The sequence below is a fragment of the Alosa sapidissima genome, chromosome 1, assembly GCF_018492685.1.
Source record: "Alosa sapidissima isolate fAloSap1 chromosome 1, fAloSap1.pri, whole genome shotgun sequence".
In the NCBI taxonomy this organism is placed as follows: domain Eukaryota; kingdom Metazoa; phylum Chordata; class Actinopteri; order Clupeiformes; family Clupeidae; genus Alosa; species Alosa sapidissima.
Genome location: NC_055957.1, coordinates 4,768,751 through 4,784,458, shown reverse-complemented (window position 1 = coordinate 4,784,458; position 15,708 = coordinate 4,768,751). Strand labels below are relative to the sequence as shown.

Genomic DNA, 15,708 nt, shown 5'->3' with positions numbered 1-15,708 from the left:
CTGCAGGTATCCTGGCCTGATGGTCACTCAGAGACTTGTAATGTCCACTGCACACAAAACAGAATGGCGTAAAACAGCAAAAATCCACAAACCCTTTTAATGCTCAAAATAATCGTGTATTATATTATTATATTCTTATTATATTATATATATTGTATTATTATTATATTCATATATTCATTTCAAATACTGAATGAATACGCTGTTGTGTTCATTACCGAAACTATCTGCAACAACGACCTGCAAATGCGGTGAATTGCTTGTGCAAGCTTCATGATTTGATTGAGTCCAACACAAAAGCAAAACAGCAATAAAAGAAAAAGCTCTTTTTCCACCAGCGTCCTGTGGCACCTCTCCTGCACTGCTATGACAAGACAGACCGGGGAGACGGCTGGCTGAAAAACTTAGCCTCATATAAAGGCAGTAAACTGCTGAGATTCCAGGGGACTTTGCTAATCAAGTGGCTGCCCTGTGCGTCCCTATGGCCTTGGGGCCTGGTGGCGGGGATGCACCCCAGGCTGAGGGGCCTCTCTCTCGGCTCCAGGGAGATGTGCAGGTGGGTGGTTAGACTACGGGGGAGACACCCAGAGAGGGCAGACAGGTTGGCCCACTCCTCTCCCTGTGTTGACCCCAGTGCAGCTCAGAGTCTTGGGCTAGCCCCCGTGCAGCCATGGCCCCCAGGACGGAGCGAAGGCTCCAGTGGACAGAGGAAAGCAGCGCCTCGGGGCTACAGGGGCCCCCATGGGAGGGCAGGAATGTTGGAGGCACAGGCAGGCGCTCCAGCGCCCACGGGCTCCTGCTGACATTTCATACCATGGAAACGCGGCCGGGGAAAGAACAGGAGGCGGAGAGGAGATGCTCTGGAGTCCTGGGGACACACCAAAGGGGACATCCTGTTATGATGACATATGTTAAGTGTGACGTTGGCATGTTTTACTGTAATTAGGCCATCATCGTTTGGACAAAATAACTGCATAACACAGTTTGTGTCTCATATGGTGCGTGCTCATGCTTCTAAACAATAGTCAGTAGTCTCACGGCAGATCCTCTCAGATAATCAATAAGGGGTCAGTTTCCAAAGATCATGGTAAATAATGGCAACAGTGTTCAAAGATAATAATTGCAATATCTTAACATGAGTCATTGCATGTCTTCTGTGTTTATTCTTTTTATTCATTTATCATTTAAATAACAAATATGGAAGCTTCTAAACTGATAGGTATGGGTTGTGAATGTTGTGAATTGTTAAAAGGGGATTTCAAACAGCAAAGCCAACAATTTAAACATGGTGAGTAATGTGTCATTACATATTTCTGTTGGGGTTGGAGAATTACACTTGGAGACGAGTGCATTTTTTACATGTGTTTTAGATGATTAATGAAACCAACTAACTGATGCACTGTCATCGCAATGATTCATACATAGGGAAAGAGAGAGAGAGAGAGAGAGAGAGAGAGAGAGAGAGAGAGAGAGAGCGGCCACAGCACTGTTAGCACAGTCCAGTATTGCCATAATTTTGTCACCAACCGTTACTGGAATTGCCATTTTAATGCTCCCGCGTCACTTATTATGACTAAAGTAGGCCGACCTCTTTTAATGTACTGTAGATTAATGTCAGTTTGGTATGAAGCAAATCATGAGGTAACAGGTGCTTTGGGCAAGTGACAGCCGGGCCTACATATGAATGTCATCAAAGTGTACACAGAGAGCGAGAGAGAGAGAAAGAGAGAGAGAGAGAAAGAGAGAGGAGGGAAGAAGGAAGGGAGAGGGAGAGAGAACGAGAGATTTAAAAATGTGCAGTAGATGACATTAAACTTGCAATGTCATGAAATGTCATCTTTTCACCTATAGAGCTCAGAACACCGAGGAGGCTGGGCTGATTCTTGTAAATCATAATAACAATAAAAAAACTTTAATGGGAGCTCCCTGGTGTGCGGATCTTCACTTTTCTTTGAACTGTAACATTTTTGATCCTGCACCCTAAACACATGGATGTGCGTGATTAAACTTTGCTTGGGCTGATTCCACAGCCTAATGACTTCAGCCGTTAATATCCCTTTTCTCATTTCATTTTCATGAATAGTAAAGTTTATCAAGTTTTTCTCTTCTGGATCTCCTTCCTCAGGATCATTTCTGAGTGTCGTGCGTGTCAGCCCGGGAAGGAAGGAGTACATTTCCACTAAGCTGTGCGGTGACATCAAACTCATTCAGGTGGTGGCACACCTACAGGACGATCCCCCGGGCCAGGTATGCTCCTCCAGGTGGGGAAGGGAACGCCTTGAGACAGGGAACAAGAGGGAACAACACTCATCATAAAATAACAGTACAATTACAGGAACAAGTAATTAATTACTTTTTAGAGTAATGCTTTTTTTATATTTATGTTTTTTGTGGTTTTCATTGTTGATATTTTATATTGTTATTGATATTATTGTTATCATTACCATTTTTCTAAATGTAGGCTTACCAACTTAAAATTGTAATGTGCATAAAGTTCACGCTTTTGTTTTGTATACTTTACGAGTAAACCTAGGCCTTAAAGAACCAGTAGCCTATAGGCCTAAGATGAAGACCAAAAGAAGTGTGGACTTGGCGCCATCTATTGGACACGTCCGTCTGAAAGCAACGTCATAAGTTATGACACACTATTTTTGAAAAAAAAGAAAAAAAAAATGGCAACACTGCACCTAAAACATTATAGGCCTAGGCCTAGTTATTCTCATATGACTTAAATAAACAATTTATTAGATTTTAGATTTCTGGTGGAGCTACATATTCGTTAAAAATTCTGCGTCATGATGTGTGGCCTATGTGAAAAGGTTTTGTAAACATTTCAATCATATGCTCGGCAACTCCCTGGAATTGCTCAATGGAGGAGTTGTAGATATGGAAACAGTGACGCAGATGGCCGTTTGATCACCGGCGTCCCCTATGTGTGTAATTTTACGGTCTGATGTGATTGACGCCATTCCATTGTCAGTCATTCATCCCTCAGTGGAGAAGGAATGTGAAGGGTGGTGTTGTTTATTATGAGCATCGCCAAAGAATTTAATTATTGCGAAATTAATGATGTATTTGCATAATCTGAAAACTAACACATCAGTAACATAGCCCACTACTATTCTTATGGATTTGTATAGGCCTATACATTCTGGATATAGATAATATGCCAGTTGTGATTAACCTGAATACGCAGCCTGGTGAGCTGTCATGTCTTCACAAGACTGATTGACCACGGGAATCTAGCATAGCCTAGGCTAGAATGTAAAAACAATGTAGTGGAGAGACACATTTAATTTAACTGACAACACAACTAAGCATGTTTATACAGTATCGCTGCGGTAATCATAACATAACTAACTAAGATTTATTTTAAGTATCTTATGTTGCACATGTGCAGTCAGTCCGCTAGATGGCAGAACCTCTCAAAAATACAACGCAAACATAACGTCACATCGCAGAAGTACTGTAGACCGGATAAACAGGATATTCAATATGGCGTTTACAGTGTAAACCTACTTGGGTAAAGTCTTGTCTGACGATTGAACTCCTTTGTCGAGTGGTTTTCATTTTTCTGCGACCAGACTTGTAATGCCCCCGTCTTCAAAGAATTTGGCTACACTGCAGTAGTAGTTTGCTATCTCATATAAGAATGGCAACCTTTGCCAAAGAGGATGGCGGTTTCTCAGATCCTGTCGACGACGGTCCTCCGTCTTACACGGTAAACAGCAGGTTACCTGAGATTTAGCATTGATACATCTCAAAGTATTACGTCTGTTGTAATTGTACGTGTCAACAAAATGAAACGCCTAGAAGATAGTTGGGGTTACTCCGCGGTTCCTCTGTTTCCTTTGAGAATGCAAGTTATTGATTGTAGCCACTTCCTGGACATATGGTTTTATAAACTGTTTTTGAATGATTTTACATATTTGGGAGTGGCCTTTCTTTTGATGTGTTTGAAAAGAAGCTGCTAAACATTGTTTCTTCTTAAAGTAACATTGAGGTGTGTGTGTGTCTGTCTGTCTGTCTGTCTGTCTGTGTGTGTGTGTCTGTGTCTGTGTCTCCTGTTGTAAGTTTATTCGGACCTGTGTAGTCATATAAGTAATATTCGGATGTGGGTTTGTGTTCTACAGGAAAACCTCATTGGGACACTTCTTGCAATATTTGGGAATGTGCTTGTCAGCATTGCCGTGAGCATTCAGGTGAGCATTGTATATAGATGTTTTATAGATCGATTGTATATTTGAGTTAAGCTGGTCAGCTGTCAGATAGTAGTGCATTTGCTCCTACAGTCTTGGACTGATTTACTCTGGTACCTCCTTACTGGGATGGCCTGAAGCAAATCAAGAGTGTTCAAGGTTTCATCCGTTAGAAGAAGGGACGTTTCCCTTACCAGCATTGCCTTATGCCACTTCTATTAGATTCATAAGTCATTAGCTCTGTCGAGAGACAATATTCTTCTTAATAGTGCCATAAAAACAAGTTGAATTTAATTGTCTGGTTCCTTGTTATGTTCTCACAGAAATATGGCCATGTCGTGCAGGCTGGCACCAATGACCAGCGGGCCTTCTACAGAACCAAGACCTGGTGGTGTGGGCTACTTATCACCCTGGTGGGAGAGGGAACCATCTTTGCATCGTATGCCTTTGCTCCTATATCTCTCATAGCACCTCTCAGTGCAGTCTCGGTCATTGGTGAGTATGGGGCGGGGCGGGGCGGGGCGGGGGGGGGCATCAGTTATTCGGACATCAGTTATTCGGACATGCAGTAAATACTCTGGGTTGTTTAAGTGTGTTATCGTGCTGATAACATGATTATCTTTTTTATTTAATCTATTATTTATAATTTGTCTTTCATTTCAATAGCGAGCTCCATCCTGGGTTTTGTATTCCTGAGGGAGAAATGGAAGGCTAAGGAGTTTTTAAGTGAGTAAACGCTTGCTAACTCGTCCCTTTGGAGCGTATGGAAATGATTCTCTTGCTATGCAAATACCTGTATGGGCATGTGGCCTTGCCCTCGCTGGCAGCCTGCCTAGTCTGTAACTCCGACTGCTTTATCTCCTGGGCTGCAGCCTAGGCCTGTATAGTCTGGATAATATGGAGTTCATGTTGTTCTGACACTGCTGTTGCATGTGGTGTGTGTGTGTCGTAGAGTGGTACATATTGATCTGACACTGTTGCGTGTGTGTGTGGTAGAGCGGTACATCTTGTCCTTTCTGGGCTGTGCCCTGGCCGCGGCAGGGACCTACCTCTTTGTGACGTTTGGACCCAACTCCCACGAGAAGCTAAATGCAGAGAACATCATTAAGCATGTGATTGGATGGCCATTCCTACTGTATTTGGTAAAACTTCAAGTTTACTATCTCTAGCTCACCGTCAATGCACTCTGCACCCAGTTTATCCATAAAGTGACATTTAAACTTATGTGTTGACATTGACACAGATATGCTGGAATTTGTACTTATCTGTTGATACATTAGTTCCTGTCAGAAGGGAACTGTTTACATGCTGAAGTATTGTTTGTCATCTCTCTATCTCTCTCCCTCCCTCTCTCTATCTCTCTCCCTCTCTTCCTCTCTCCCTCTCTATCTCTACCTACCACTTTCCCTGTCTTTCTTTCTTTCTTTCTTTCTTTCTTTCTTTCTCTCTCTCTCAAATTCAAATTTAATCAGCTTTATTGGTATGTCTGTCAAAGTTACAGTATTGCCAAAACAATATGGAGTAGTATAGCTATTAAAATAATAAAGTAAAACAGAATGATGAAGAAGCATATGCATGAATGATTATCTCCCTCTCTCCCTCTCCCCCAGCTTCTTGAAATCATCGCCTTCTGTCTGCTGCTCTATTTCTACAAACAGCGCAATGCCAATTACCTCATCATCATCCTCATGCTAGCCGCACTGCTGGGTAAGCACACTCCCTCCGGCTAAACACACACTCGAACACAATCATGCTCTTCACACTAGCCTCAGTGCTGGGGAAGACTAATCCCTCCGGCTAAACACTCTTATTTAGTAGTCATAATAGTCTATGCTAAACACACTCTAGAACACTACCATTCTCCTCATGCTAGCCTCACTGCTAAACACACATTAGAACACTACCATTCTCATCATGCTTGCCTCACTGCTAAACACACACTAGAACACAACCATTCTCCTCATGCTAGCCTCACTGCTAAACACGCACTAGAACACCACCATTCTCCTCATGCTAGCCTCACTGCTAAACACACACTAGAACACAACCATTCTCCTCATGCTAGCCTCACTGCTAAACACACACTAGAACACAACCATTCTCCTCATGCTAGCCTCACTGCTAAACACACTCCAAAACACCACCATCATCCTCATACTAGCACTGCTAAACACATTCTAGAATACCACCATTCTCCTCATGCTAGCCTCACTGATAAACACACATTAGAATACCACCATTCTCCTCATGCTAGCCTCACTGCTAAACACACACTAGAATACAACCATTCTCCTCATGCTAGCCTCACTGATAAACACACATTAGAATACCACCATTCTCCTCATGCTAGCCTCACTGCTAAACACATTCTAGAATACCACCATTCTCCTCATGCTAGCCTCACTGTTAAAAACACACATTAGAATACCACCATTCTCCTCATGCTAGCCTCACTGCTAAACACATTCTAGAATACCACCATTCTCATGCTAGCCTCACTGCTAAACACACTCCAAAACACCACCATCATCCTCATACTAGCACTGCTAAACACATTCTAGAACACCACCATTCTCCTCATGCCAGCCTCACGGCTAAACACACTCCAAAACACCATCATCCTCATACTAGCACTGCTAAACACATTCTAGAATACCACCATTCTCCTCATGCTAGCCTTACTGATAAACACACATTAGAATACCACCATTCTCCTCATGCTAGCCTCACTGCTAAACACATTCTAGAATACCACCATTCTCCTCATGCTGGCCTCACTGCTTGTAAGAACATTCCCTCTGGCTAAACACAAAGAAGAACACCACAAGGACCACAGCTGCATTTTTACAAAGTGGCAGAAGTAGAAGTCAGTAGGCATTGCAGCGTGTCCTCTTAGTTAGTTCCCCTGCACTAATGGTGTATGTGCACCTGCTCACATGGTATCAAGCTGTTGTGTGGTCACATTGCAGGCAATTACTTTGCATACAGGAGGTTTTGATCAGACACGGTACCCTGTGACCTTTCCTGTGACCTTCTCCTCTGTGACCTTCTCCTCTGTGACCTCTCTTGTCTCTCGTGTCTCCTGCTGTCCTCAGGGTCGGTGACGGTGATCACGGTGAAGGCCGTGGCCGGGATGATGGTGCTAAGCATCCAGGGCTCCATGCAGCTGGGATACCCCATCTTCTACGTGATGCTCGTCTGCATGGTCGCCACCGTCAACTTCCAAGCCAGGCACGTTTCCTCCACTCAGAAACACTTATACAGTTCATGCGCTGGTTAGAGTAGGATGCTGTTCCGCGCCTCGTTTTAGGTCTTATTGAGTTAAACGAGGGTTGGACTTAGAAAAGTCTGTTACTATTTAGGGAAAACATGAGCTGCAACGTCACCGAATGCGAGTGCTAGTCTGTGGTGCTTTGGATTAAAACGTTGGCTAAATATCAGACTTTAACACTAGATAGATAGATAGATAGATAGATAGATACTTTATTGATCCTCAAGGGGAAATTCAAGGGTCTCAGTAGCATAGACATAACACACAACATGCACTTACAGCAGAAATAGTAAACATAAGTATAAGTATAAACATATAACTAAGCTCAACTGTACAATAAAGACATTAAAAGATAAGAAAACTAACAAAACTAAATACTAAATACACTATATAAGTTCAATTAAGAAAGTCCAATGTGCTTGAGGGTGATCAAGCATAAGACGCTTGTAGTGACAGGGCCAGGACTGGTGAGGTGCTAAAGGGAGTGAGTGTCATGTGAAGGTGCAAAACAGTAGTCCAACCATAGTCCTTAGTTATGTGTGCCTGGCAAGGTGCTCAAGAGAGTGAGTGTCATGGTGAAGGTGCAAAAAGTAGTCCAACATTAGTCCAACAGTGCAACAGTGCAAGAGTAAGGTCTAGAGACCAGCATAAATAATATAGACAATTAGGAGAGTAAAGTATAATGTAGACAAGGTAAAATAAAAAACAATTTCAGTGCAAGAACAGGTTGAGGTAATAGGGTTATAGCCATTCATTCATTCAGTATTGTATCAGAAGCCTGACCGCATAGCATGAAAAACAGTGTAGCAGTAAAAAAGTAGTGAAAACAACATTAGGCTGTGTACAGTAGTAAAACAGAAGTAAGCAATAGTGGGCAGTCAGTACTCAAAAAACATGGACATGGAGAGGCAGACAGACTAAGCAGAGAAGTCTATCTCTCCTCTTCCCTTTAGTGAGGCATTGAACAGTTCAATGGCCCTAGGAACAAATGACTTCCTCAGCCTTTCAGTTGTGCATGGCAGTGAGCGAAGTCTCCAGCTGATCAAGCTCTTTTGGTTTTTGATAGTGCTGTAGAGCGGATGACATTCATTGTCCAAGATGTTGATCAGTTTGTTTAGGGTCCTTTTGTCAGATATTGAAGTGATGCACTCCAGTTCAGCTCCCACTACAGAGCCAGCCTTCCTTACCAGCCTGTCAAGTCGCCCAGCATCCTTCTTCTTTGTGCTTCCTCCCCAGCATACCACTGCATAGAAGAGGGCGCTGGCCACAACAGACTAATAGAACATCCTGAGGAGCTTGCTGCACACATTGAAGGACCGCAGCCTCCTCAGGAAGTACAGCCTGCTCTGTCCTTTCTTGTAGAGTGCATCAGTGTTGGCTGACCAGTCCAGTTTATTGTCCAGGTGGAGACCCAGATACTTGTAGGTGCTTACCACCTCCACATTGACCCCATCAATGGAGACTGGTAGCAGAGCGGGCTTAGACCTGCGGAAATCCACCACCATCTCCTTGGTCTTTGAAGTGTTTAGTTGAAGGTGATTGAGTTTGCACCACTGCACAAAGTCCTCCACCAGGCTCCTGTACTCCTCCTCTTGCTCGTCCCTGATACACCCCACAATTGCAGTATCATCAGAAAACTTCTGCATGTGGCATGACTCGGTGTTGTAGCAGAAGTACACTACAGTCATCATGTATATGTGTGTTTAGTTCCCCGATGTGATTGGAAATGCCTTTATGATGTCACCTCAGGTTTTTGTCCCAGGCGTCGTGCCTGTACGACTCGTCGCTTATTGCAAGTGTAAACTACATCCTGTCCACAACCTTCGCTATTGTATCAGGTGAGATATTCTTCTTCAGCTTCAGAAATCCAACCACACCTGGATTCAGCTTCTTCAACTTTCACAAAGAACTGTTGCAATATATTTTGGTTTGTTTACAATATGATCTTCAAAATCTTCGATCTATCTACAATATGATCTTCAAGATCTTCGAGGGCAGCCGTGGCCCACTGGAGGGTTGCCGGTTCGAGCCCCGACCAGTGGGCCGCGGCTGAAGTGCCCTTGAGCAAGGCACCTAACCCCTCACTGCTCCCTGAGCGCCGCCGTTAAAGCAGGCAGCTCACTGCGCCGGGATTAGTGTGTGCTTCACCTCACTGTGTGTTTCACTAATTCACCGATTGGGTTAAATGCAGAGACCAAATTTCCCTCACGGGATCAAAAAAGTATATATACTTTATACTATACAAAAATGACCCAAATAAAAAGTGGGTCATTCCACGTCAGTTCAACCAGGGCCCACGCACTTAGGCCCACGCCCTTAGGTCTCAAAAAATTCTGAAAAAATTACCAGGTGTACCTATGCTACCCAGGAGACACACTGTAAAATTACTCTTATGTAAGATCAATACTTTCCAAGATACAGCCAGTTTTACAGGGGGAGGAGGGTGTCGATTTTGTCCAGCCTCTTTTTTTTGTCAAAGTTCACAAGCCCACAGTGCAAGAACTAAACCATATAGGAGGCTCAAATGTTGCTTGGTGGTACATAAATAGGAATAGTATGTAGCAAAATCATCACGTTTGGTCTGGATAATCCTGCATGGTCATAGCTGTCCCTCAAAGTTGATACAAATTTTATTGGAGTTTTTGGCTGGGCTCTGTTTAAGCCTTCAGAAGACATATTTGTACTCAACATAGGCTCTTGATTTATTTTCCTTACTGAGATAAGTAGAAACACTCTCACAAAAAGCAATGAACAGAAATTAAATCCCTTCAGGGTCTGAACAGCAGACCTCACAAGTCTGAAAAATCATTTTGGTTATAATTTTCAGAGCACCCAAACACCTTGTGGGAATATACAAAGATTTTTTAAATATGTTTTTCCTTATTCTCCATGATCCCTTCTTTTTGAAAACACCAATTTGACTTGTCTTATGCTAATCTTTCTTTTTTATTTTCCACCCTGAACATGGGCAAAATGCCCCATTGACATCAATATGTTTTATGTAGTCACCACACCTGTGGTTGTATAGAGTAACCTGTGGTAGCTCTATACAAAGCATATTGATGTCAATGGTGCATTTTGCCCATGTTCAGAGTGGAAAGTGAAAAAGAAAGATTTGCATAAGACAACAAAATCGACACCCCCCTCCCCCTGTAAAACTGGCTGTATCTTGGAAAGTATTGATCTTACATAAGAGTAATTTTACAGTGTGTCTCCTGGGTAACATAGGTACACCTGGTAATTTTTTTCAGAATTTTTTGAGACCTAAGTGCGTGGGCCCTGGTTGAATTGACGTGGAATGACCCAAGCATTTTTTCTGTAAACATTATTTCTGCCTGATTTCAATTAATCCAGGTGTGAATTTCAATTTAAATTTGATATCACGGTTTGAATCTCATCTGGGTGTTCTGTTTCTCTCTCTCTCTAGGAACCATTTTTTATCTGGAATTTAACCATGAAGACATCCTCCACATCTGCATGTTCCTGTTGGGGTGAGTTAGCTTAGTATGCTTCAGCAATTTCAATTTCAGGCGGCAAAGTGAAATAATGGCGCAACTTGCAAAAAGCTAAATATGGTGTCGTGTGGAAACTCTTCAAGCATCTGGAATATTTTATTCTGGATGATATAAAAAGGTTTCTTCAAGTTCATAATTAAAGTTAAGAATAATACTGAAGGAGATTTCACTCAGGGCTGTACGTTAAAGGTACATTATGCAAGATTTTCACCTCTGCGAAGCCAATTTGATGGTAAACGAACTTGTAATAGGGTAATCGTTCACCTAGCATAGCAGTAGAGCATAGCCGTAGCGAGTCACTAACGAGAGACCCAGCAATGCAACTTCAATAATTGCCGACCCAAAGACATCTTGTGAGAGTCGTGTTACCTTGTCAGTAGATATAGCTCTTTGGAGAAAGTTTTTGCCTGTTGTTAGTCCTTTGCTTCCTCAAAAGCATTTACATTGTGTACAGGGGGAACAAGCCATGAGAAGTAGACCATTTACAATGGCAAAGTAAAATATATATATATATATATATATATATATATCGCAACTCTTAAGGGGAACTCTAGATACCTGAAACTGCATAGTGTACCTTTAACTTTTTTTGTTCATAGCACTGGTGCTACAGAGGTTGATAGTTTTGTACAACCCCAAATCAGAAAAAGTTGGGATGTTGTAAAATGCGAATAAAAACAGAATGTAATAATCTGCAAATCTCTTAAACTCATATTTAGTTGTAAAAAGGACACAGACAACATATCAAATGTTGAAAATGACAAATTTGACTATTTCAAATGTTATGTTAATTTTGAATTTGATACCAGTGGAGGATTTGGGGAGTTAATCATCTACAGGACATAGTATGATGAAAACATTCAGACAATCCAGAGAAATCTTTGCAAACAAGGGATAGAGCTGAAAAGCAATATTGGATGGTTGTGGTCTTTTGGACCTCAGATGGCACTGCATCAAAACCAGACCTGCTTCTGTGAAGAAAATCATTGTATGGGCTCAGGAAAACCTCTGATAACCATTGTCTATGTGCACAGTTTCATACTCAATTCTAAAACTTTAAACCAGGAAACAGCCAAAATTGTATTGAGACATGATACAGAAAATACCACCGTCTTATCTGGGCCTGAGCTTGTGTAAAATGACTCCATAGCACATGGATGTTGCTTGAGTTACATACTGTATATGTAGCACTGTACAGCAGCAACATGGTGGTGTGATGTGATCTGCCTCTAGCATGGGTCAGGCATGGGTCCCAGACTGGTCCACTCCAAACCCTCTAGCTCTATCAGGCCGTTGCTTTTGCGTGTAATCTGACCTGGTTGTCTGACTGCCTCCCCAGATGCTTCATCTGCTGTCTGGGGGTCTTCCTCATCACCAAGAACCGCAAGAAGGCCAAAGCGTTCGAGCCCTACGTCACCATGGACATGGTTCAAGGTCAGCAGAGGGCAGTCCGTTGTTCTGGCAAACCCTCATTTATTCTTTTAAACACAGTCATCCTTCTCAGTAGTTCCCTCATCATTAACAAATACACACACACACACACACACACACACACACACACACACACACACACACACACACACACACACACAGCATCTGGTGTGGCTAGTTGACCAGATAGATAGATAATGGGTATGAAAGAGTTTTTGTTGATGGATGATGTAGGTAGATAGATAGATAGATAGATAGATAGACAGATAGATAGATAGAGACAGATAGTGCATATAGATAGATGTACAACTATCTATCAATATGCAATTTTCTAAAATGCTGACAGTCTTAAAAATGGAAATCTGTGGGGGAAGGGGGGTTGCTGTTCGTACCAGCGAAACAGATAAAGTGTGAACACAGCCTTAATTTAACCTCCTCAACTTCCTCGTCCTCTGCCGTTCCCTCATCAGTCAATCATTAACAGATGACATAAAGCAGAAGTAGTTTTAGTAATCCCTCATTTTATTGATTGATATAGCACCATTAACACTAGACATTTGTCCCCCAGTGCTGTACAGTGGCCCAAGACATGAACGCCACAGCAAATGAAACTGTTTTGTCTGTACTTCCATCAGCTGTGTCCAGTGTACACCCTCATCATAGGGGAGCTAACGCTAATGACCCTTCTCTCTTAATGGAGCTCAAATGTGTAACGGAGGCCAACTGAGCTAGCATGCTAGTTGCCCGTGTAAATCCTCACACCCCTAACCTTCAGAACGCTTCTAACCGCTGAGTTGGAAGCCTGAGCTTTTAGCTCAGTGGTTAGAGCATTCGACTCCCATGCCGGTGTGTGTGGAGGTGTGCGGGTTCGAGGGCCGTGGACGAATTACGACCTCGGTTACACATGCTTGTATTTGAAACTCCATTACGAGGCCTCATCGGATAGCCATCTCCTTAGCATGTCCCACTAAGTTGTGTGTTTATGTGTTTCTCTCTCAATGGCAGGCGTTCCCACCATTCATGACAAGGGCTGGGCAGTTCAACCCGACTACAACGGCTCCTTCTCGTACGGCGCGCTGGTCAACAATGACAGCGTTGCCCCGGCAACCCTCCCTGTGAGCCAGGAGCACGTCACCGTGGCACCCACCCCCCAGAAAAACTCCGAGCTGAAGAGAGATTAACGGGGGTCCCCGCCCCCCCAGAAAGCCTCCGAGCCGAAGAGAGACTAACGGGGATCCTCCTGAGTGAAGGGGTCACCCCCTCATTCCACTCCCATTCTTCTGACCACACCTCATTTGCGCACGGAGCCAGAGCAGGTGGGACCCCCTCATTCCACACCCCCTCTCCCCACCAAACCTACCCCTCCTCATGGAGCTGGAGCTGGAGTCCGACGGGCCCCAGGCGTCTCAGCCCCACCGCTCTGTGGGCAGGGCCGGTACCTCCTTCCTCACCAGAGACTGACAGGAAGTCTTTGATTTTACTGTTGACGTTTGAGAAACAGAACATGTTGTTTTTGTTGTTGCAAAAGAAGCAAGAAGTCACATAGGATACTGTTGTCATGGTGACTCCAGATTATAATGTGGTAATAGGCCACCCCCTTAACTAAAAAACAAAATTAACATTGTCTTAAAAAAATCGAGCACTTACACTGTCAGACGAGTGAAGAAAAGACTGTTCTCCATTCTTTATTATTCATCTGATCTAGAGAGCTGTTGTGGTGCAGTCGCATTCCCCACGTAGTGCGGACTACACCTGGGTATGTCTCCACTGACCACACCTGGATACGTCTCTACTGACCACACCTGGATACGTCTCCACTGACCACACCTGTATACTTTACCTCGGCCCACTGGCTGTAAGAAGACAAGCCACTCCAATAGGGACTGTTGTTTAGTCGTGTCTTTTTTGGTTTGTTTTCTCTCTCTCTGACTTCCTGTTTTTTGACAGGTACTTTAAACATGTTCTTGTAACTCACCAAGCTGAAAGCTTTGTTGACATGTGTGGTGTTGTCTTTCCTGTTAAGTTCCTTCCTCGGTGTACAGAAAGCCCTGAGAGATTTAAAAAAACAAAAGCTGCTACCAGGAACAAAGATGAAATTATACAAAAACAGAGGTGATCTGAGACAGTGGGATGGGTGACGAATCAGGCTCTCAGTTGGTACTGAATGAGATGTCAGCACACTATGGTACTGGATGAGATGTCAGCACAGCACACTCTATGGTACTGCATGAGATGTCTGCACACTCTATGGTACTGCAAAAATGAATGACTTTGAAACCAAGCCACATTCCAAAGCAGTTATGTAGTGGGAAAAAAATCTGTCTTTGTGGTTTTGTTCCTCCTTCCTTCGTGTTTGGAGAAAAGTCATAGAGTAGTAAAGTAAGAGAACGTGAGGATCATGGTTACAGAAAAACAGATTAGTTGTTTTTATAAGTGTCATTACCAGTGGCTTTTAATGAAGTGCAATCCTGTTGAGGTTGAGAGTGAGAAATGTATTGCTGCGCATCACTACTCCAGGAAGTAGTGTAGACCAATGAGATGCAAGCGTTTGTTAAGACTGCCTTATCCTGGAAGTTCTTCAACTGGATGTCAAATTAACCTTTGTGGTCTCCATAATTTCCAAGTGCCTAGTACTCTCTGATTTTCATGTGCTGTGGGCAGGTACGCTCTTAAGTTGTGTGGCTTTTTCATGATGCTGTTTGTCTTAAAGAAATAACGATTCCATTCTTTTTGGAGTATTTAATGTGGGTGTTCAGGTACAGATGAAGATTGAAAGCCTTTAATGAATAATATTTGCTGTGTTCATGGTTTTGGATTTTATTGTACTGATGTCATAAGTTGTCAAATATTAATTTATTACTCGTTTTTTGTCCCCATTGGTCATCTGTTTTGGCATGCCATGCTGGTCATCAAGGTCTGCTCTGTGAATCAACATGTTAATATAATAGAAGAGGATGAACTGCAAGCTGCCTGTATGAGTAGGCTACTGGAAAAAACTTTTTGACACATTGGACACAAGTTAATATAATTGGTTACAATTTACTTGACAGTATCAACATAAGAGTGGCATGACACTGTCATGAACGTGTCATAAACAAGTCATAAACGTTTATGACAACGCTTCTGTCATTAAGTGTCATTCGGTTTTTGTCATAACAAGTTAGGGTTGGGATTAGTGTAAGAGGTTAGGATTAGGGTTAGGTTGAGGGTTCATGTGTCAGGACAGTGTCATGTGTTCATGACAGTGTCATGTCACTCATATGTCGATACTGTCAAGTAAAGTGTTACCATA

At 42.9% G+C, this 15,708-nt stretch overlaps 1 protein-coding gene across 1 annotated transcript; it reads left to right on the top strand.

Moving 5' to 3' along the window:
- Positions 1-3,470: 3,470 nt before the first annotated feature.
- Positions 3,471-15,278, top strand: nipal3 (NIPA like domain containing 3). The gene is made up of 11 exons (XM_042089682.1): positions 3,471-3,721; positions 4,134-4,202; positions 4,523-4,694; positions 4,866-4,925; positions 5,196-5,341; positions 5,810-5,906; positions 7,295-7,430; positions 9,220-9,308; positions 10,898-10,961; positions 12,325-12,419; positions 13,422-15,278. Exons 1-11 carry the CDS (start codon positions 3,653-3,655, stop codon positions 13,595-13,597), a joined length of 1,173 nt encoding a protein of 390 aa, XP_041945616.1. The 5' UTR covers positions 3,471-3,652; the 3' UTR covers positions 13,598-15,278.
- Positions 15,279-15,708: the final 430 nt, after the last annotated feature.